This window comes from Camelus ferus, chromosome 9, assembly GCF_009834535.1.
Source record: "Camelus ferus isolate YT-003-E chromosome 9, BCGSAC_Cfer_1.0, whole genome shotgun sequence".
Classification (NCBI taxonomy): Eukaryota; Metazoa; Chordata; class Mammalia; order Artiodactyla; family Camelidae; genus Camelus; species Camelus ferus.
In genome coordinates this window covers 54,321,874-54,344,102 of record NC_045704.1, presented here as the reverse complement: position 1 = coordinate 54,344,102, position 22,229 = coordinate 54,321,874, and the positions used below count along the sequence as shown (strand labels likewise).

Genomic DNA, 22,229 nt, shown 5'->3' with positions numbered 1-22,229 from the left:
GACAGACACAACTGGGGCAGATGCCCTCCCAGGGGACCAGTACCTTGGTTGGGATGGGGCTCCACTGGACTTCAGCAGCAAAGACGTAGCGGTACCACTTCCCGTTGTGAGCATAATTGATCCGAGGCAGCTCTAAGCCTAGAGAGAAATGACCTCACTGACAAAGACCCTTCACTGAGCGCTGGGACCCCCGTCCTTCGTGTCAGTCTGGGTATCCCTTCCACAAAGACGGCTCCCAAGCCAGGATCCTGAAACTTGATTCAGGCCCTGGCCTGGGTCCAAGGTGGTCCTAGGGCAGGAGGAGGGAACCTCTAATAATTACCCCGGCTCCATTAGAAGCTTCAGGAACAAGATAGACCTGGGTTTTTAAGTGTATAAACATCTTTAATTATCCAAGATAGAAATCAAAGAGAATTGCATGATTAAAATCAGAGGCTACTGCAATTTTTAAAATATCTTTAAAAAAAAAAGTACTTGTATATGTGCACACATGTGTGTGGGTGTGAACAGAAACTTCTGAAGCTGTGGAAAGGAGTGTCAATGGGGAATATTTAAATAAATGTGGTGAAATCATATAATAACATTATATAATGTTTACAAAGAAGTTTAATAATATGGGAAAATGTCCACATAATAAGATAAAGTATTAAAGCCTGCTTATAGAATTATCTCCACTATGTTACAAATGAAGAGGAAAATTTAGAAGCATTGCCAGGGTGATAACTTTCTTATAGTCATTTATAGTTTATATTGTCCATAATGTTTCTCATTATGTGAAATGTTCATTACACCTATTACTTTTGTAATCCAAAAAGCTTTAAAATGCTGTCCATTTCCATGCATATATATCTATATACACCTATTGTGTCAAATCAAATTTCTTTCCTTCTTTTCCTTTTTCTTTTTAGTGGAGGTACTGAGGATTGAACCCAGGACCTTGTGCATGCTAAACATGTGCTACCACTGAGCTATACCCACCCTCTCAAATTAAATTTCTAAGTTCAAATACTGAAGTGAAAGTCCCGCTTATGAAATATTCCAGGTAGCTGGAGCCAAGTGCTGCTGAAAATATAATGTTTAAGAAAAGAAGAAGCAGAGATGGAAATACCTGCCATGTGTGAAGGCCTCTTGGAATGGACCCAGGGCACAAATGGTTATTGGGTTCAGTGGGGAGAGAAGGAGGGTGGACCATTGAGATGGGAAGATGTCTGGTCCCACAGACAAATAAACATGAAACTCCCAAGAGACAAGTCAAGCTGAACGTAAGGACCAGGGACCACCTCCACAAGTAAAGCAGAACAGCATGCCCACTGTTGGCCCCAGAGTAGGCCTGAGACTTCCCGTGATGCTCCTGGGCCCCTCAAACCTGGTCTGGAACACCCCTCTCCTCCACCTTGTAAATGACCAGTTATCAGCACTTGGTTAAGTAAAATATATTCATCCCTGTGAATTCCATGTGGCTATTAAACCCACACTCTTGAAGAACCTTCTGGATGTGGGAAAATTCCCGGGCTACATTCATTAAGTGGAAGAAACCATTTCAGAACATTCTAGATGGTATGGTACGCACCTTGTGTAATGGTAAATGCAGAGGTTAAGGGATTTCAAGCCAGGGTAACCTGGGTTCAGATCCTGGCTCTGCTGCCTGACCTTGGGCAAGTTACTGAATTATTCTCAACTCTGCCATCCTCGGCTCTAGAACATGAGCAGTACATGGCAGTGCCTGCCTCTTTGAGACGTTCTAATCCTGGCTACCTTTAGCCAGACCTTCACTGCAGCCAGGCCCTCAATTAAGCCCCTGATATGCGTGAACTCACCTAATGTGACAAGAACAGGACGGGACTGTTGGGAGGAAAGATGGGAAGTCTGGGGACCCCTAAGAGAGGGCCTGGGAAACACCAAGCAGCCCCTACATGATGGAGACGGTGTGGGTGTTTCCAAAGAGCTGTCACGGGTGGAGGGGTTGAGGTATTGCCTACTGTTCTACTTTACAGTGTTGCCCAAGGACGCTGCAATAAGCCAGAAATCCCTTTTCAGAAACAAAAGGACCACAGTATTTTAAGCCTCCATCTGTCCATACGATGTGACAGGTGAGCGGAGGCGGAAGTTGATGCTTTAAGAACTGGGACGAATATGTCATTTACAAAGACTCCTGGAGGCTGGAGCGCCACACAGAACCCGTCACAGGATCCATGGGATGCTGTCTGCAGAAGTGGTTGTTATGGCAGATCTGAGGTCATCCTAGGAGAGTCCCCAGGACGGTCCCTTCCAGGTGCCTGACCCTGGTAGGGGGCAGTGACGCAGGGAGCAGGGCTTCCAGCTTAGAGCCACACCCCACCACTCCCCAGCTGAGTTCAGGGCAGGTCAGTTCACTCTGCATTTAAGTATTGAGCACAGATGGCTCTAAGCCAGCCTTCTGTCACGTTCCAGCGACAACTCTGAGCACAGAAACACAGTCCCCGCCCTCCCTGGCTTCTATTCTAGGGCAGCGGTTCTCAGTCAGGTTGGAGGCTTGCTGCTCCACATCCTCCAAGGCCCAGGGCAGCCCCCAGCACTAAGAAGGGGCCGGTCCCCGGCCTCAGCAGGGCCTGGGTTGAGAAGCCCTGCTCTGGGCGGGGCGACTTCTCTCCTAGGGGGTTTACCTTCTGGGAGTAGCTCTGGCTTTCTGAGGCCCAGTTTTCTCCTCTGTGAAACGGGGCTGATAGCACCTGTTCTGCAGGGCCTTCTCAATGTGCAAGGGTGGAAATCTGCCTGTGCTGGGCCTGCTCAATAAGGCAGCATTTGAAAGGTCAGCCATGTAAATTCCCATCCAATCACTGCCCCAGTGCCTCCCCAGAAGGGGTGTGAAGATAAAGGAAAGAGAACTGTCCCTAGTTGCTTCCCACTGGGCACCCCGAGAGCCTTCCTCTAGGTCCCTCATCTGTTCATGACTCCTCCGAGTTGGAAGGAGGTGCTGCATAAAGAGGCCTCCATCTTCATGACACTCAGTCCCTTCCCTCCCTAAACACAGGAGAGAGGATGCATTTTACCTTCGAGAAGCAACTCCGGCTGGCAGTAGACTTGGTCATCTTTTTCCTTCAGGGCTCTTGCTGTTGTTGATGGCAGTTTGATTAAATTCGAGCCCACTTCTGCATTCTGAAAGAAATGGTTTTCCAGAAAAATAAAAACTTGCTTTATTGTGTACATTAAAAAAAAATGCTTTAGTGTCTGTCCTCCCACTCTGGCCTCACATTAATCACCGGAAGCAGCTGTTACATTATTGGTATTCTCAGTCAAAAAAGAGGATTGTTGCCTGGAAGTGACTCCCCCAAGTTGGCAGAGCTGGTGGGTGGTAGAAGGTGGGGGGGCCCTAAACTCCCGGATCTTTTCTTCTACTCTGGGCTGCCTTATCCCTCGCAAGTGAAATTAATGTACTTAGAAGGTCTTGCTTTTAAAATACTGGATGATTTAAATAAAAGGCTGCATCCGTCATTAAAAACATTATAAACTAACTATACTTCAATAAAAAATATATATATACAAAAAGGTTGTTTTTTATAAAGAGTTCATAATAATGGGAAATACTCATGATGGAATATTGAGTGAAAAAAGAAGCAGAGTAAATTGCATATAGTTTGAGCTCAATCAACCATGTTAAAAAAAAAAAAAGAAATTACATTGAAAATAACCTGGGAGAAATATACCAAACAGTAACAGTGTGGTGTGTGGTGGGGGTATGGGAACTTTAATTTCTTTTTCTATGCTTAATTGTATTTTCAGCATTTGCTCCTATAAAAATGTCTCACTGTTGAAAAGAAAACAAACATACAATAAAAATTACTTGGCAGAAAGATATCTATTAAGGGCATCTCTTGGTCAATCAAACTTTGCCCAGTACCTTGTCATCACCACTGTAAGCAGGAGAGGGATTTATCATAATTCATTATTTATTGAGCATCTACTACTCTCTGTGTCCCCACATACTCGCTGTGGAACTTTGAACAAGTTACTGAGCATCTCTGAAGTTCAGTTTCCCCATCTGTATAACGAGTTAGAGCACAAGCATCGTATAGATAGTATATACATCTCTGAGTTATCACGCAGATTAAATAAAGCAGTGAATGCAGCTGGTTTACAAGAGGGCCTGATTAGCAATAAGTGCTAGGTAAATGTTAGCTGTTGTTGATGTCATTTTATTATTATTATTATTATTGTTATTGTTATTGTTGTTGTTGTTGTTATTATTATTATTATTATTATTACTGTCACTACCACTAGCGATGAGTTCAGGTTAGGCCCTGGAAGGAAATTGGGAACAAGACCACAACTCCCTGCATTCATGGAGTTACAGGGGGGAGAATTATTGTTACACCTGACTTTTCATTTAAACTTTTCTCTACTTTCCAAATTTTCCAAAATGGGCTTTCATAATTAAAAAAAAAAAAAAAACCTACTTGAATAAGAGTAGTTTTTTACTGGAAGAAGGGGAAATTCACTGATCCTAGAAGTTGGCTCTTTGAGATTTGTTTAGTATAATCCCAATTAACAGAAGAGGAAACTGAGACCCAGGAAGGACAGTGGCTTTCCCTTGGTCAGAAGCAGGGCCCAGACTTCTACACTGTGATTCTTCTGCTCAAAAAGCAAAAGCACTGCAGGCAGCAGGCAAGGCAGGTGCAAAGGCCCTGAGGCCGGCCCATTCCTATCCTGAGACAACTCAGTCTGCAGTGTCTCCAAGGCATCTGTCCCAAGCTGTAATTATCTCCTTTATGGAGATACTTCCTTCTTTTATGCTGTCTTCCCTCTGAAGATGGTGACCAGATTTTATCCAGCACATGGCACATAGTCAGCTCCAAGGAAGTAACTGCTGAAGGAATGAGTAAATGCATGAGTCTGTGAGCTTTTCCTTCAATTCTCAAGGGACAGAATATGTGCCTTGTAAGTGGCTGTAAGAATTAGATAAAGGGCATGAGAAAGTTGTTCTGTGCCCAGCACACAGGGTATCTTATAAGCTGAAGCTCTGAATGCCTCCACCTGTGTGTGCAGCCCCATCAACTGTGAGAGGCCCTGCCTGGTGCCCTGCTGGTCATGAGACAGCCACAGGCCTCTTGTGCATGTCCCGGGCTTGATTCTCAGGGAGTTGTTCTAGAGAGATGTCTTCTAGCTGCAGCCTGAAACTGGTCAGACTGGTTGAGGCATAAGCTGTGAATTTTTCCACACACAGCAATAATGAACATGACTTGGCTGCTTTTGGTGGCTAGTGTGCTCAGCTTGGGGGGAAAAATCGCTCTCCAGCCAGAATTCAACAAAATCCTGTGGCCTGGCTTTGAAATCCCTCAACTCTGGAGAACTCCCATGAGAAGTCGTAATCTTGAGAAACACTGGCTTTGGAGTTAGGCACCCCTGGGTGTGAAATCTGACTCTATAGCTTTCGACGTGAACTCGAGCAGACCTCCCTGAGCCTATGTAAACTTGAGCCTGCTTCCTTATTTGCAAAACAGGGGGCAATGGGTAACTTTTCGACAGGTGGCCAGTACAAGCGAGATTGCTTACACCTGCGTCTGAGGAGTGTGGTTGGGATTAAATTAAATAATGGTTATGAAAACACCTGGTCCTGGGCCAGACCCACCATAGTTAGTAACTGGGAGCCAGACAGACATGCATTCAAACCCCAGCTCAGAGACCACGGATGATTCTGTGATGTTGGGCACGTTAGTTTCTTTCTCATCTGTAGTCATGGGGACCATAAATAACTCTGAGGACTGTCACATAGATAAGGTGAGAAGTATGGAAAGCATTTGAGAGTGGGTTTAGAATTCCAGGACTCCTTGGCCTTCTGAGCCAGATTTGAGTGGCAGAAACAGGGTGGGCCTGGGATCCCCACCTAAAACCTTGCCTTCCAACCGCACAGAGGCCCCAGCCAGCCCTGGCCTACCTTGTGGGCTGGAGGCCGGTGCACCAGCAGCACATCCTGCCCTTAAGAGGACAGGCAGGCGCAGCAGGCAGGCTAGGGGCATGTGTGCAGGGAATTCAGGGATCCCAGTTAGCCAGTCATGGTTGGGGTCGGGAGGATGCTGCTCTGGGTGGGCACACTGTGGCCCTGTGAGCTCCTCACCCTGTGGAGAAGCGACATGGCTGGAGAAAGGCCAAATCAGGATCCCCAAAGTACCAAGGCCAGAGCAGGGGCCCCTCTGGGTCTAAGAACAGAAAAGGCACCTAACATAGGACCTGGCACAGAGTGAGTTCTGGAGAAATGGCGGCTTCTCTTATTATTGGGTCTTCATTTTTGCATTTGAGGACAAGATGAAAACCAAATCTACTGAGCCAGGAGTTGAAGCCACCCTTTCTAGGCCCAAGATGCCAGCCCTAGCCCATTCCTGGAGGCAGCACACGGAGCCCTGCCTGACGAGACCATGGCGGCTGGCTGGCACTGTCTGCACCACCCACGTCCCTTGCGGCCTGCCCTGCCCCGCCTTCACCAACCCCCACGCCTGCCTATACAAACAGACCGAGGGTGCCAATGGGCCTGTCCTGCCCTTGACCCCAACTGGCCCAAACACAAGAGAATCTGGGGCAGCTGGGAGGCCCCTGGCTTCTGAACATGCTTCACTAGGGCCCTTTCTATGTGGAAGGCACTCTCTACATGGAAAATATTCCAAAGGCTAAAGGAATACCTTGTGCCCTTTGAGAGACCTTGCTTCACCTTTTTCATTCATTCATGTAAAATATTTAAGGGCTTAGTGAGAACCCTCTCTGTGCTGGACCCTGTGATTGGCACAGGGGATAAACTGCTAATGAGACGCAGAGTCCCGGCCCGCTGGGAGCTTTCACTGGAAGAGGTGACTGAACAAGTTCGCTGCACCTGAGATCAGTGTGAGCCAAGAGCTGCAGGAGCCATCAGAATATACAAACTTGTTGAAGGAGCTGCGACCAGACCAGAAAGATGAACAGCAATTTGCTCCCTGGCTGGGAATTAGAATCCCTCACACCGGGAGGGTGGTGTCTGAGCCACAGCCACCCCTGTACCCCTCCCCGGAGGTTCTGCCTTCACTATGCTGGTCCCAGAGGCCCCAGATGAATCCAACCTGCACAGCTGGGACAGGTGTGAAAGTCTAGCGGGAAGAGAACCGGGTTGCAGGCAGAGGGAAAGCCATGTGCCAAGGCCTCAGAATGAAAGGCATTTGAGAAAGGGCGGCATCGCCCAAGGCCCTTCCCTAATGAGCCTTTGGATGGGGTGGAATTGGAGCCACCGGATCTGGACACATAGGCCGTGTCCGCCTGCTCGACTTTCCCATCTCAACAGGCAGGTGGGGCAACTTGAAAGTGAAGCAAGGAGATGTTTTTAAGGGACAATAAATAGCAATTAAAAAGCGTGGCCAGAGCTGTCCTTCCCAGCACTCACTCTGCCTCGCTGGTTTCAAAGCAGCAGGTGGCTCATGTGGCGCCTTTTTAAAATACACGTGCAAAACTTCTTAGCTTGGCTCCAAGGAAGCAAACCATTTCTGGAGCTGGAGAAAAGGTCATAAAATCTCATGGTGTGTGGGCAGCGGGAGGGAGTGCTCCCTTTTTGTCATCACCCTCAGGCTGAGGTCTCTGTGAGGCAGGGGCCGGGTCTCGGGATTTGCCACCTGTGTGCCCTGTGACACCCTCCTTGCATCCTGGACCCAGGAGACGCTCCAGGGCATTGCACCGTGGGACTCCCCAGAGCAGGGGGCGCAGGGGCCCAGGCTCAGACGATGATTTTGTGGGACATGGCTGTTCACTCAATAGCCCTGAATCACAGGGGAAGAAAGTTAATCCCCTGTTCTCTTCCAATCATTCTCACTGGGTCAAGGAGAGTCTCAGGTGCCACTATGTCTTTAACACCTAATGCTTTTTCAATGTTCTCTTGACCAGAGAGACCAGGTCTTGGCAAGAGCAACAGCATCAGACAAGAGGTTAAGACCTGTGCTTTATCTCCAAGGCTTCAAGCTCACACACTCTGCTGGCTTCACATGAGGTTGTGATTTGTTTGCTTTCAAATGACTTAAGGAAAGAGTGAGTTAATTTACAAGAAAACAAGATTTTGTAAATGTTAGAGGTGATAGGAAATAGGGTGAAAATCAAGACAGAGACACACAGATGACTGTGGATGAGGCAATGCTGGAGAGAGGGAGAAGGGCTCAACTCTGGAGCTGGACAAAGTTGGGTTCAAATGCAGGTCCCTGGCCTGCTGGTTGGGAGGTACCTGAACTCCTGAATCAAGGAGCTGGGAGAGTGGTCCCGAGAGAGGTTAGGGTGACCCGTCTGGGGTTATTCCCAGGAGTTAGGACTGCTGGGGAGATCAGCAGAGTTATACCCTTTACCAGCTACAAGGATAGGTTTAAAGCAAATCTTGGCTCTGCCATTGGGCCGTTTGACCATGGGCACATTCCTTAACCTCTCTGAGCCTCAGTTTCTTCATCTATAAAAGGAGGCTGACCTGAGGATCTCTCCCATAGGTTGTTTTGCTCATTAAATGAGGTAAGGAAAGTAAAATGCTTAGCGAAGTACCTGGCATGTGAGAGAATTCCGTAAAGATGAGCCATCAAAACTGAATTGAATTGAATTCGGTTTCGTTTAAATTAATTAAGTCATGAAGTCAGTGAGTTCTGGAGCCAGAAGCCTCTGTAGCCTCCAAAACCATGCCCAGAGCCTTGGCAGCATCACCCTAATTGAGGGTAATGTCTGGCCTAGTGGTCGTTTTTCACTTAAGAACCAGGTTGTTCAACATCCAGGAACTGGGGAAGCAAGTGGTGATGAATCCCCACCACGGACTGCCAGGAATATGTTTAAAATGATGTCACAGAAGAGTATTTAATGCCATGGAGCGATGTTTAGATATACAAATAGGTAGAAAGAGCAGTACACACAATAGTACGTACCTATTCAGCCACGAAAAAAAATGAGGTATTGATACTCGCTACAACACTGATGAACTCTGAAAACATGCTAAGAGAAAGAAGCCAGCCACAAAAGAGTGCATCTTGTATGATTCCACTTGCATGAAAAGTTTAGAAAGGGCAAATCCTCAGAGACAGAAAGTAGATCAGTGGTTCCCTGGGACTGGGGGATGAAGGGGTTGGTGGGGGACTGATGGCTAAAGGGTACAAGGTTTCTTTTGGGGGAAAGGAAAATGTTTTAAAATCAATTGTGCTGATGGTTGTACAATTCTGTGAATGAATACACTAAGCCACTGAATTACACTCTTTGAGTGAAAATGGGTGAATAGTATGGTATGTGAATTATATTTCATTAAAGTTATGAAAAATTATGTACTGTATGATTTTCTCCTCTAAAATTAGGAAATACATATTTATATATATTTATTATATGTTATATAGTTCTTAATTTTAGAGAAAAAATCACATGGTACATGATTTTTAATGGCTTTGGGACATACTGATATGCATATACTATATACTTATATATCAATATATTAATGTGTATGTATGTCTTTCTGTCTGTCTACCTACCTATCTATGGACAGAGAGAGACTTGGGAAGCAACACAAACATATCCACAATGGGTTTATGGTGATTTTTTCCCCTTTTTACTTAATCTATACTTTCTAAAGTTTCTACCATGAATATGCACGCCATTTGGAAAAATAATAAAAGCGCTTTCTGTCTTTCTTTAAGAACAGCTCATTTTGGATTTCAATGTCAATGAAATTAGGGCCAAAGTCACTTCCTATGTGGGTTTACGTCTCCCAGGACTTGAGCCGTTACCTTGTCCACGTGGAGGGGCACTGCGAACCTCTTGAGGGTGGGGACGGAGGTGAGCCTGGAGTTATCCTTGAAGTTCTGGTTCAGGTTGGCCAAGTAGAAGAGCTGGTAAAGGCTGCTGTCCCCGTAGGCGATGACGTCAAACAGAAGGCAGCCGTCCTCTTCGTAGGCATTGACGTGATGAAAGATCACCATGGGGTCCATGTAAAACTTGGTCAGCATGGGCTTCCTGGTCCTCTGGTCAATGATGTGAATGTAAGTCTGAAAGGAGATACACACCAGCTGTCCCTCGGCCGGCCGTGCGCCACGGTATCACATCGGGTAGGGGACAAGACCCAGCCCCGCGGTCCATTTGCTCATGACCCTGGAGTGTCCCCTCCCCTTTCAGCCTCTCTGTCTCACCTCCAGGGTGCTGGCCACTCAGGAGCACGGAGGGAGGAGGGGAGCTCTGCAGGTGGGACCTCTGCCTCGCCAGCAGGACAGTGTCTGGGGGAGGCCCCCGAGAGTGCACTTCTCCCCCACCTCCACTTGACTGTGACTCCAGGGGGCAGCGACCAGCCAGCTCCCTGGCAATGGCCAAAGTGGGGAGAACCAGTCGGGTACGAGCCCTCAAACCTCCTCAGGTTGCCTCCACAGCCAGGGCACCTGAAACCGCTCCTGGGTCCCCTCTCCTGACCTTTGGCCGCTGCCTGAGTTTTCAGGTTTGCTGAGATGCCGTTTCCCCAGTAAGCCGGCTGCCCTGGAGGGCTGCAGTGCTGAGTGACCGGTCAGTCAAGGAGCCCATGTGGGTGCTGGCTCATTAGGCCTCTGCACACACCTCTGGGTGTCACAGCTGGTATCACTCAGGGTGGCAATTAGCCATATCTGCAGCCCAGTTGCCTAATCCAAGGGGGAAGGGGTGTTTTCTTGTTTTTGGCAGCTCTGGCCCAACCATCCTCCTCCTGAAAGGAGGGAGGGGCCACTCCAGGCTGTCCTTTCCCCACTTCCTCTGGCTTCTTGCCTCTTCCTCCCTTTTTGAGGCTTTCCTTTCCCATAAACCTAGTCCTGGATCAGCCTCAGGGATGGTGGTTTCCAAAGTCCTTCCTCGGGCTCTCTGCCCTGCTCTGCCCTGGGGGGGCTCTCCCCTCACTGTGGGACTCTCCAGGACCAGGGGCTGCAGACTGGAGACCCTGATGCACCTGCCAGCGGGACGACCCTGGTTCTGCAGCACAAGCCCACTTCAGCTGGCTGCCTGCTGGCCCCGTGCCCAGCTGTTCACCCCACAAATATATGTAGAGGGCCTACAGCATGTCACACAATTTGGGGGCAGCTGGAGAGACAAATAAAACCAAGCCCTGACTTTTATGGAGTTCATTTTGCAGTGGGGCTGAGGCCAACTGTCAGTAATCAAATATACATGTCAAGTATGACTGATGAGCAAAACTGAGAAAATGAAGGTAGGGGGAGGAAGAGTCCGTGATAGGAGGACCTCAGGGATGGGGGGCGTAGAGCGAGACCTAGATTAACTGAGGGAGGAAGCCATCTGGGGAAGAACAGGATAGAAAATGCAAAGGCCCTGAGGCAGCAACATGTTTGACTGGTTTGATACCGGAGGCGGCTGCCTGAGCAGGGATGAAGGATGAGGGCATGTGGGCCTTCACAGGCTGGTGAGTGAAGCCTTTGGATCTTATTCTGAGGAAGATGGGAAATCACAAAAGGGTTCTGAGCAGAGGAGGGACCTCACCTAACCCCTTTGTTTCCTTGAACACTTCACTCTCCTCCCTGAGAAGAAAGGCCTCAAAGAGGTGGCCAGACTCAAACAGGACATATATTTGTGTGCATGAAGATGCACACTTGGTGCACAGAAAGAGAAGGGTGTCAGATGGATGGTTGTGGTGCCCTTTGGAGAGGGGGCTGGGTGGGGAGGGGGGAGTGGGGACAGGGAGGTGGGAAGGGGACCTGCTAGGGTACGTTCTACACTTGTGTGCTATTTGAATAGATGACAGTGAGAATTTCTTGATTACTTTTCACAAATGAGAACAGCAAAAAAATACATACATACACATATACATGAACACATATATTGATATACACGTGTATACACACAGATAACACATACACAGGAAGATCCGTATGTGCACATACTTGCACACGTCCATGCATGCATACATACGCTTGGAGCACTCCACTCAGGTTTCCCCAAAGTGAAGATGTTTCTGTTACACCATCCAGTGGGACACTCTATCACTAATGTGATGTCTAAATAATCTACAGCACCCTCTCCCTGGCTCCTGACAGTGACTGCAGGGAGGCTGAAAGGGCCTTGGCGATGGACGGTGGAGGCTGGAGGAACCCAGGCATCAATCAGGCCTGAGCAGCAGTCCCGTCATTGTTGAGGAGTGGGGACCGCCTCAGCTGGTGTCCCTAAGCTCTTCTCGGGATAGTCTGATCTATTGACCTATGCACGTGGGGTCATAAAGGCCCGGCCCCTTGCCCTAACTTGAGACCACTCTGAAGGATCATCCCGGCTTCAGAACTCTCTGGAAGGTTGGCTGATGCCTCTGGGGAGACTGCATGGTAGCTCACTGCCTCCCTCCATAAGCCGCCTCCTGCCTGCTGACCTCCACCCTCCACTCTGACCATCCTCCTGCGGGGACAGGGGGTTGCAGCCCGGCCTTACCTTGTCCTCCCCATGGAAAGCCAGGCAGGAAGCCCAGCTTACTCCCCGGATGTAGGCAGTTGCCATCTTGAGGATATCCATCCTGAAAGGCTGCTCGAGGAAGATGATGTAGTTCTCTGTGATTCCGAAGCTGTGGTAATAGCTCGGGGAGAGGAGGGAGCGGGCGGTGATGGAGCAGAACACCTCCGTGTGCTTCAGGGGCTTCTGGCCCTTCTTCCCAGCCCCTGAAGAGAAGCGAGCCTCAGGAACAGTGCAGGACCGGAACAGCAAGGCCACCGTCTCCTGCAGCCGAGCCCTCAAACCCACCCGGCCGCTGAGAAGACAAGCAAATGGGTGCAAGGACTGCTGCCTAGCCCACCCAGGGACAGGGCCCTTCCCACGCAGGCCCACTCCTGTGAAATCTGGTTCGGCGTCCGAATCCATCGTATCACCGGGCCTCTGGGCCTCGGGACCACTAGGTCTCTGGGCCAGGCATCTGCCACTCTGGCCTGGAGCTAACCTAGCTTCTGCCTGCTTTTATAAAAAACGTTGATCTGGAACATGGCCACACTGCCTCCTTCCTGCAGGGCCCATGACTGCTTTGCTTTTGAGATTCAGAGTTGAGCAGATGAAACACAGACAATACAGCCAGCAAAACCTCAAATATTTATTCTGGGGCCCTTTATAGAAGATGTTTGCCAACCCCTGCTTGGAGCAATGCTCCTTAAACTTTCCCATGTACAGATTATCTGGAGGTCATGACAAAATGTGGAGTCTGACTCAGCCTGTGGGGCTGAGGCCTGAGGCTCTGCATTTCCGTCCAGCTCCTGGGTGACAGGCCAGCTTCCCAGGCTTAAGCTTTGATACTTTGCTGAGAACCATCATGTGACACGTATTTCACAGGGTTTCCACGAGTTTCTCTTGGCACTGCCTGTTCTGAAATACCTGGAAATGGGCCTAAGTGCCTATGGTGACAGTCAAGGTTGGCTGTACCATTCCCATTTTACAGACGGGAAACTAAGGCTTGGTGGGACGGTCCATCATTATGGCCAAAAGCACAGGGTGAAGCCAAGACGACACAGCCCCTGAGCCTGGCTATCTCCTCTGTCATTAGGAGTTCTCCCCCTCAGAGGCAAGGGACAGACTGAAGGAAATACCGCAGGAGTCCAAGTACCTTGCCCAGCGCCCTAACAGGAAGGTGCTGAGGACTGTTCAGCTTTCTTATTCCCCTGCAAGTATGAGTCATCTGCTGGCCAAAAGGCCTCCCCACCCAGGCCCGGGGCTGGGTTATAATGAGTTACCTGCAAGCGTCCCCACCTTTCTTGTGGCCACCTGCACACCCTGTAAACAGCTGGCTGGTGGGAGGGATGCTGCGGGGTTGTGGAGTAGTTCTTTTCCTCACAAAACAAATGGAACACAAAGCAAACTGAAAGGAAGGGCACCCCGGCCTGGGAGGCAGGAGACAGATGTGAACCCCAGCGAAGCCACCAGCCTGGAGCAGGTGTGTGGAAGGTACCTGCTTCCTGATGTTGTGGCTCCTGTGAGCTGTGTGACCAGGCACGTCACCTGATCCCCCTGGGGCTCCTGGTCCTCCTCTGTAACATGAGGTGGCAAACTCAGATGCCTGGACCACCCCCATCTCTGACATTCTAGGATTCTGAGCCAGACCCTATGTCCCTTTATTGGCTTAATTAATGGGAGTTCCATTTAATAAGAATACTCTTTGTACCCTGACCTTTGGGGCTCGCATTGGCCAGCAGAGCCTGGAACTTCTCGGGAGGCTCTATAGGACTGTCGGGGAGAGGGGCCAGCAGGGATCACAGATGGAAACCCATCTTCTTAGACCAGAAGGTCTGGCCAAGCACCTTTGTCATTATGCACTGTCTCCTGAGCCCTGAGCAGTCAACCTCGGAGGCCTGGTCTCCTGGGTGTGGTTCCCAAGAGGGTCCTGGACAAATAATGGCTAGGAGCCCCACCCTCCTCCCCCTCAGGAACATGCAATCACAATCATCCTGGGCTCTGGGCCAGGTTTCCGGCCCTAAATGGAGGAGGTCCAGAAGGCCCGGAGAACAGGGTGGGGATCTGGAGTGGATCCCAGCAGGGCTGAGCTCCCTGAACAGCCCTGGGAGCCCGGCTTCAGGGACTGGGATGAAAGCGGGCAGCATAGCCCTGGCATATGAAGGTTTGTCAGAGAACTGAAAAATGAATGAATGAAAGGAAGGATGGATGGATAGGTGGATGGGTAGGTGGAAGGATGGATGGATGGACGATGAACAGATTAATGAATGGACTGATAGGTAGATGATTAAGGAAAAATGGGTAAATTAATGCATTAATGAACAGAAATCTAAAGAGAAGGAGGTTGGAATAGTAAAGTGATTCATGTTTTCCAAAAGGAAGCCCAGTGTCATCTCTTTTCTCCCAAGAAAGAAAAGTGAGTTCATGGTCCTCTGAATCATCTATGAAGGCCAGTGTCAGGTTGAGTTTTATGTTACTGACCAAAATCAGAACTCTTCCAAAGGAGCTGCCCTTGGTGTTTGGGCTTTACTAACAGAACGACCCATTTGGTACCCCAGAGTGACCCACCTGGTACCGTGGCAGGGATCTTAAAGATCACATATTTCGTCTTCCCCTTGTCCACGATGGAGGTGCCTATGTTGAGAACATTTCCAGCTGCGTCATAATGAGGATGCGACGTTGCCAGATTTACAGCCACGTATTTACGATAATCAACCTGCAAAATGTGACAGCCACCTGGTTTTAAAAGGGGAAGAGGGTGAAATCCTGTGAAATGCTGGCTGATTCCAGGTTCTGAGAGATGATGGTTATTTCTGCACATCTCCTGATTGGAAAATAAGGCTGACATCACCTTTAGAGAAGATGTTTCCTCGTGACCTGATATAACCTTACGGGGCCTCTCACGGCAAATAGGTCACAGGGGACTTGGACAGGTATGTGTGTTTTCTGTGACAGCTGTTCCTATCCTGCTGCCTAGCCCCGCTGGAGTCCTCAGCGTGGAAACCGGATGCCTCACTGCAGAGAGCTCCAAGCAACAATTAGGGAAGAGAGGCAGCCTTAGGGCTGATCTTGGCCACTTCTCTGTGTCATTCTGGTGAAGTCATTTAAATTTTCCCCTTTCGTGTTCCACAGTGGCTTCTCTCATAGGGTTATTCTGGGAACGGAGAGATTACAAAGGCATTTGGTCAAAAGGAAACTTGACTAATGAGCTCAGTGATGACCTCCACTCCGAACAGGCCACAACCTTAGAACAACGGGGTGGCCGAGCAACCGTCTGCTCTTTGTCCCCCAGAATAGCACAACCTCTGGCCAAAAGTCAGGCGATGCCTGTTCTCTCCTAGTATTTCCTCTCTGCAGCTCTGTGGAAAGCGTACATCAGTTGGACCTATGCCACCTCGCTTAGAAGGAGCTGAACGTAATTTCACAGCTAAGAAAAGCACTCCCTCTAACAGAGTGTTAAAATGCACTGCACAGACATCGAGGCTTTGAACAGCCAGCTGGAGAAAACTGAAAGTGGGTCTATTGATCTTCATGAAAATGTTGACTTCATTCTGCCCAGAAAAGGTAGCTGCTTGGGCATTGATTTTTGTACCCTTGCTGTCTGCCTAATGTCTCCTTCTTCAGGTCAATACAAGGGTGGGCTGCTGTGAGTCCCGGGCCATCCAGCCCAGTTATTCGTCATAGTTCCACTGAGCTACGGACACTGTTAGTGACTGAATTAAGTCTTCCAACAAGAGGTTGTAGTCCTAACCCTCATACCTATTTTAAGAAATAGGGTCTGTGTAAAAGTAATCAAGTTAAAACGAGGTCATCCTGGTTTAGGGTGAGTCATCATGCAATGATCTGTATCTTTGCAAGAGATTGGAGTGAGACACCTATAAACCAACGAGCAACCAGGCAGAAACTGGAAGAGGCAGGGAAGGACCTTCCTTAGAAACTTGAGAGAGAGAACATGGCCCTGCTGACACCATGGTTTCAGACTTCCAGCCTCCAGAACTGTGAGGGGATACATTTCTGCTGTTTTAAGCCACCTAGTTTGTGTCACTTTGTTACGGGAGTCCTAGGAATGAATGCAAACGTGAAGATGAAAAGACACAGTCCCTGCCATAAGGAAGCCTAGAATCTAGTGCTAAGTGCTGAGTAGGCGGAGCCCAAGACCCAAGGGCATCAGAGGAGTGTTCCTCCGAGAGTTCCTGCAGGCTTCCTGGCCTCACCGAGAGGGTCCCTTTTGAAAGCCAGGAAGCGAGGCTGGTTGTAGATTTGCTGATACCTTCTCCAGGGTTTCCAGGGTCTGTGGGTTGATTTTCCTGATGTAGTTGGTCTCTGTGGTCGCATAGAAGTCTTCTCCGCACCTCATGATGTTGATCAGGCAGTTGTCTGTGAAGTCAGGGATGGTGTGGGACAGGTAGGAGAAAGCCCTGTTGGGGAGAGCAAATCAGTGGGGCCAAGGGCTGTGTCCCCCCAGCTGGGAAGTTCTCGAGATGGTTTTAGTTTTCCTACCACTTAAAACACCCTACTTCCGTGAAGGGAAGAAAAAGTACCGGGTCCCAGTGGGTCACTTGAGAACTTCAGAGGACTCAGATAACCAGGCCACCCAAAGATACCACCACACTGAATCGGCTAAGAAGGCAGTCAGCTGGGACACGATGGCTGCCAGATGAGCCCTCCTGGGATCCCCAAATCCAGAGGTCTCACACCAGAGCCATGAAGAGCTGGTGAGTTGTTCTGAAGTATTTTAACAAGCTATACAGAAACCATACACGTGCCCATAGTGGCCCCCCAATAACTAGCAAAACAGCTAATCTCTGCTTTGGACAGGAATATGAGTCCACCCTGGTTACTTCGAACATGTCCAGGAAATTAGTTAGCTAGTTTTTTTTTTTTTTAAAGGAAAGCAAACTAATTATGAGTTAAGAACTGATCATTTGTTTAGAAGGCTAGCTCATAGGAGGAAGGCAAGCTCACAAGAGGAACGCAAGTCCTGGATCCATGTACTGGTTAGTGTTCCCCCTACTGGCAAACAGTGTAATAGCAAGGATGCCCCACAGACTGTGGTTTTAAATTCCTTCCCTCCCGCTCCTTCTTGGCTCTACCCCCATTTGCAAATAGAAGTTCCCTACTTGCTGTGTGCCAGCCCAAGCACTGGATACTGGGACTGGAGAGATGATGTCAGCTCTGGAAAAGCAGAAGCAATCTTCCCTCTCTGGGCAGTCTACCCCTAAGACATTTCACAACCCTTCTACGTCTCAAGAGTACCTCAAAGGAGATACTGACTGCTAGCGTCCTTCCCTGGCCAACAATTTAATGGCTGCAAACGTAATACGTTCATAACCCAGATGATTTTAAATGTCTACAACGGAAACTCTTCCCCTACCCTTTCCCTCATTTGTCAGTTCCCCACCTCCTTTATACATCCTTCCAGGGTTGCTGCACATGCAAGTAAAAATAAATCTAGATTTCCTCCTGCCTTCTTACACAGATCAGAGTATATTATATGCTCTTTGTACACTTTGCTTTTTTTTCCCCTCCCACTTAGCAGTGTAGCTTGGAAATCTGTCATTCGGTCCAGAGAGAGCATCCTCATTCCTTTTTATATCTGCCTGGTGTTTTCTTGTACGGTGTTGCTGTGATTTATTTAACCACTCCCCTGTTGATGAACATTAGAGTTGTTTTCTGTTCCTCATTAAAACAAATAATTCAGCCACGAATAACCCTATAAGTTTGTCCTTTCACACACAAGCCAAGTATATCTCTGAACTGAAGGGAACGTGCATTTGTAATTTTGATAGTTAATTTCAAAATGCTCTCCTGCCAGCCTTGTGTCAGAATACCTAATCATCTATCAGATACTCTTTGCCTCTCTTGCTATCAGTGATTAAGAATCTTGTAGCAAATGTGGTCAAAGGCCAGTCATGGGACATTTTACATCTACCCTAAAGACAACCATTGGAGAAGCAAACATGGATTGTTTTGACCATCCAGGATATCGGAAAGCAGGACCAGACTCAAAATGGACGATTACTTGGAAAATATGTTTTTGCAGGGGTCCGGATAGGCCATTGTCCCAAATTCTGACACCACAATTCTGTTGGCTTCAACGTTAGAGTTGTAAGTATCGCTTCTCAGGTATTTGCTCCTGTAATAGACTTCACCTGAAAGAGAAGAAGCAGACTCGTCCCAGAGTGATATCTTTACAGGGCTCTGAAGCTCATTTCAGCCACTCTAGGGATTTGACCAGGGGTGGGGGAATGGGGGATTGATGAGGGGCACTAGGATAGTCCCTCAGACATGTGTGCCGGATACAACAAGCACTTGGCGTGAACTCTCACACACACTTTGGCAAGGCTGAGTGAAACTCTCAACAACAAGGCAAGGTAGGTATTCCCATTCTCAGCTCCGTCCTGCGTGAGGGAACTGAGGCTCAGAAACGTTGCATCGCCTAGTCCGGCATCACCCAGAGAGGTGCTGACCCAGGCCATCGACCATCCCTTCCACCGCGTTGGTATCCCTCCAGGTAAGGTCCAGATTTGGAGGACTGGTCCAGAAGGCCCTGTATTTGGGCTGGGTTCCCCCAGGGCCCTATTCAGTTCTGGGAGCCCTTTGTCGACAATTCATCCTCTGTAGTAACATTCGCTATCTACTGCAAACAGGGGGCACTCTTACAACCAATTCTGCACACAGTAGGGGGTCAGTATACATGTTGATGTGTAATTCATCTTGACACTGGAGAGAATCTGGCTTATTCCAGAAAAGCATGCACTCTTGACTAGTCGGTCAAGACCAACCTGAAAACATACCAGATGGTTCTAGACCTATATTAATTTCCTGTGGCTGCTGTAAAAAATTATCATAAATGTAGTGGCTTAAAACAATGCAAATTTATCATACCGTTTTGGAAGACACTGTCTGAAATGGATTTTACAGGGCAAAAATCAAAGTGTCAACAGGGCTAGTTCCTCCTGGAGGCTCTAGGGGAGAATCTGTTCCTTGCTTTGCTAGCTTCTAGAAGCTGCCTGTATTCCTTGGCTCTTGGCTGCATCACTCTGACCTCTGATTCCATTGTCACAGCTTTTCTAACTCTGACCCTCCTGCCTTCCTCTTTCTCTTATGATAACCCTTGTGGTGACACTGAGCCCACCCTAATCATCCAGGACAATCTCCTCATCTCAAAGTCCTAAACTTAATCACATCTGCAAAGACTCTTTTAACATGCAGAGTAACATGTAATACACTCACAGGTCCCTTCTGGGGAGAGAAGGGGGAAGGAAGAGGAGAGAGGACAAAAGGGAGAGGGAAGAAGGGAGAGAGAAGGAGAGAAAGAGGTAAATGGAGAGAGAGATACATATGCCCTCGCTAGCTGGATGTGGGTGGGTCAGGAGAGACTTCATGGAGGAGGTGAACTGAACTACTTCAAGGATGAGTAGAATTGAACCACAACAGATGGGGGAGGCGGAGCTAACATATGCTTTCAGTGTTGGTACAATTATAATGTGCAAAAGAGTTGGGCCCAGGACAAACTGACATTTCATTCCCATAAAAAAGAGATCAGAGAAATACCCACCGTATATCCACTGGCACAATGATGGGCTTCAGGGAGAGTAAGCATCCCAAGAAATTCTTGCTCAGGGCCTTTTTATATTTTCAGGAAAGAAAATGGAACTAAGTGATAATATTTATTGAGCATGTGTGTGCTAAACACTGTGAGGGCACTTTATATGTATTATCTGTTTAATCTTCTAAACATTGGAAGTGTAGAGAAGATTCTAATTAGAAATGTGTTCTTTAGGGGAAAAAAAGCAACTTAATGTCATTTGCTAATTAGCAGCTAAATAAAACAAAATATAAACAATGCCTGAAGGTTTCAAATTTCTTACAAAATGAAATGCAAAGGGCTTGGGCACTCATGACCCTGCAGTTTCCCAGCTAGTTCACTGAGGCACGGAGAGGTTAAGTACCTTGCCTTAAGCCACACAGCTAGTGAATAGTAGACTGGATTTCGACAGCTAGAAGTCGGAAGATCCTGACACAGTGAACACATCATGGACCATTCTGCCTGATCCTTGTTATTAAAAATATATCTGTAGAAGTGTGCTGCCGTAATGGTACAGTTTGATGGAATTTCACAAACTAAACCTACCCCAATAAACTACTTCCCGATCAAGAAACAGAACATGAGCAGCCTCTGGGAAGCCCCTCGTACCTCATCCGTCACTGCCCCCCAACCCTACCCCCTGCAGGGGAACCACCTGACTTCTAACAGCCTCGATTCATTTTGCCCTCAGGATCATTTTCACCCCCATGTCCAAAGGAGGTGAGGGTAATAACTCCAGCCTGTGCACTTAAGTAGCAACAATAACAATAATACCAACACTCATCACAATAAAATTGGAAGAGACCATGAAAGAACTTCCATTGCTTTCTCGAGTCTTCAGGAGGTAAACTGTGTGTCCCAGAGGGATAGGTAATCACCTATCCTCTTGGCAAACATCTTTTCAGGGGAGCTACTATACATAAGTACCTCTGAGATATTTGGTAGGGGGACCTCTGTTCCTGGGGCAGCAGGAATGGTTAGGAGCAGGAGCTTTGGAGTTAACTGGGCCCTGGGTTCATGCATTTCATCAGTATTTATTAAACACCTGGAGGAGCCAGGATGTGAGTATATCATGGTGAGCAGGACAGGCCAGATCTCCACCCCAAGGAGATTCAAGTCTCCACGTGGCTATGGGTCCTTGCTCTGTCATCTGGTAAGCCATACACCTGACCTGGTGTCAGAGGCCAGCCTCAGTCTCCTCTGCTCTGACATGAGGATCAAGATACTTTCCTCACAGAGCTGCTGTGACATTTAAGGGCTGGAAAGCACTTAGCACATAGTAGGTGCTCAATAAAAAGCAACATATGCTTTTGAGATACAGCAGGTAGAACGGGCAAGGCTCTGGCTCTGGGCAAGTCCCAGTCTAAGCCGTGTGACCTAGGGTGAGTCCCTGTATCTCACCAAACCTCCATTTCCTCAACTCGAAGTTGGGGATCACAGAGTTCTCCCCAACTAGGGTTGGCAGTTTTAAATGTGATGGGATGACAGAAGGAGTTTGGCCCACTGGTGCTCAGCATGCACTTGATAAGTGACGGTTGCAAGAATTCTGGATTCGCCAGAGTCTTGGAGGCAGGAAGACTCACCTGGGGGTTGGTGAGGCCAACACAATGGTCTTTAGCCACGTGCTACACAGACCCTGCTTTGGGGCCACCCTGGTCTCCCCTTGAGCCAGCCAGCCCTCCTCTGATCAGTCTCTCTGAGGTGGCCACCCACAGGCACTGGCTGAGGTGCTTTGCTAAAAATGCTGAATTCTGTTCACGTGAAATGTAAGCACCCAGACCAGGGTGGTTGTCGACAGGGGCCCATTTCCTACAAACAACCAGCCCCAGAACAGGGAGCACTCAGGGGGCCTTGGGGAAATGTGTCTCTGGAATTGCTCAAGGCTGACACTCACACTGAGGTTGAGATTAAACAAGCCACAGAACAATCCCCAGCACCGCTGCCCCTACCCTCCCCTCCTGCTCTCTGGAGCCCAATCAGCCACATTCCTTCTAAAGAGACACAAGTAAACAAACGTGTCCATCTGGGATCTTCCAGAACTGGGTCCAGCGTGATGGTCTGGTGGGGGTGGTTTGGTTATTTTAAAAATAAAATTAATTTTTTAATTAAAATTTTTCTAAAAAGCAAACTTTCCAGAAGGCTGCCATGGAGCTATAACAACTGAAAAAAAAATAGTCAGCTTTGGAAAGGCTACATTCTCAAAAGCTCTTTTTGCCTCTACATCTCTGCGACCCTGGCTCTTGGAACCCACACATTGGAA

The 22,229-nt window shown here is 48.2% G+C and overlaps 1 protein-coding gene across 2 annotated transcripts in view; it reads right to left on the bottom strand.

The window, feature by feature from the left end:
- BCO1 (beta-carotene oxygenase 1) overlaps positions 1–22,229 on the bottom strand; it is a 39,058-nt gene that overhangs the window by 8,982 nt on the left and 7,847 nt on the right. For both annotated transcript variants that reach the window (XM_014558591.2, XM_006183950.3), the window contains exons 3-9: positions 18,401–18,530; positions 16,649–16,796; positions 14,947–15,094; positions 12,382–12,605; positions 9,726–9,983; positions 3,030–3,135; positions 44–138 (exon numbers count right to left, since the gene is read on the bottom strand). In XM_014558591.2, the coding sequence (XP_014414077.2) occupies positions 44–138; positions 3,030–3,135; positions 9,726–9,983; positions 12,382–12,605; positions 14,947–15,094; positions 16,649–16,796; positions 18,401–18,530 (1,109 nt within the window). The remainder of the gene's footprint in view (positions 1–43; positions 139–3,029; positions 3,136–9,725; positions 9,984–12,381; positions 12,606–14,946; positions 15,095–16,648; positions 16,797–18,400; positions 18,531–22,229) is intronic.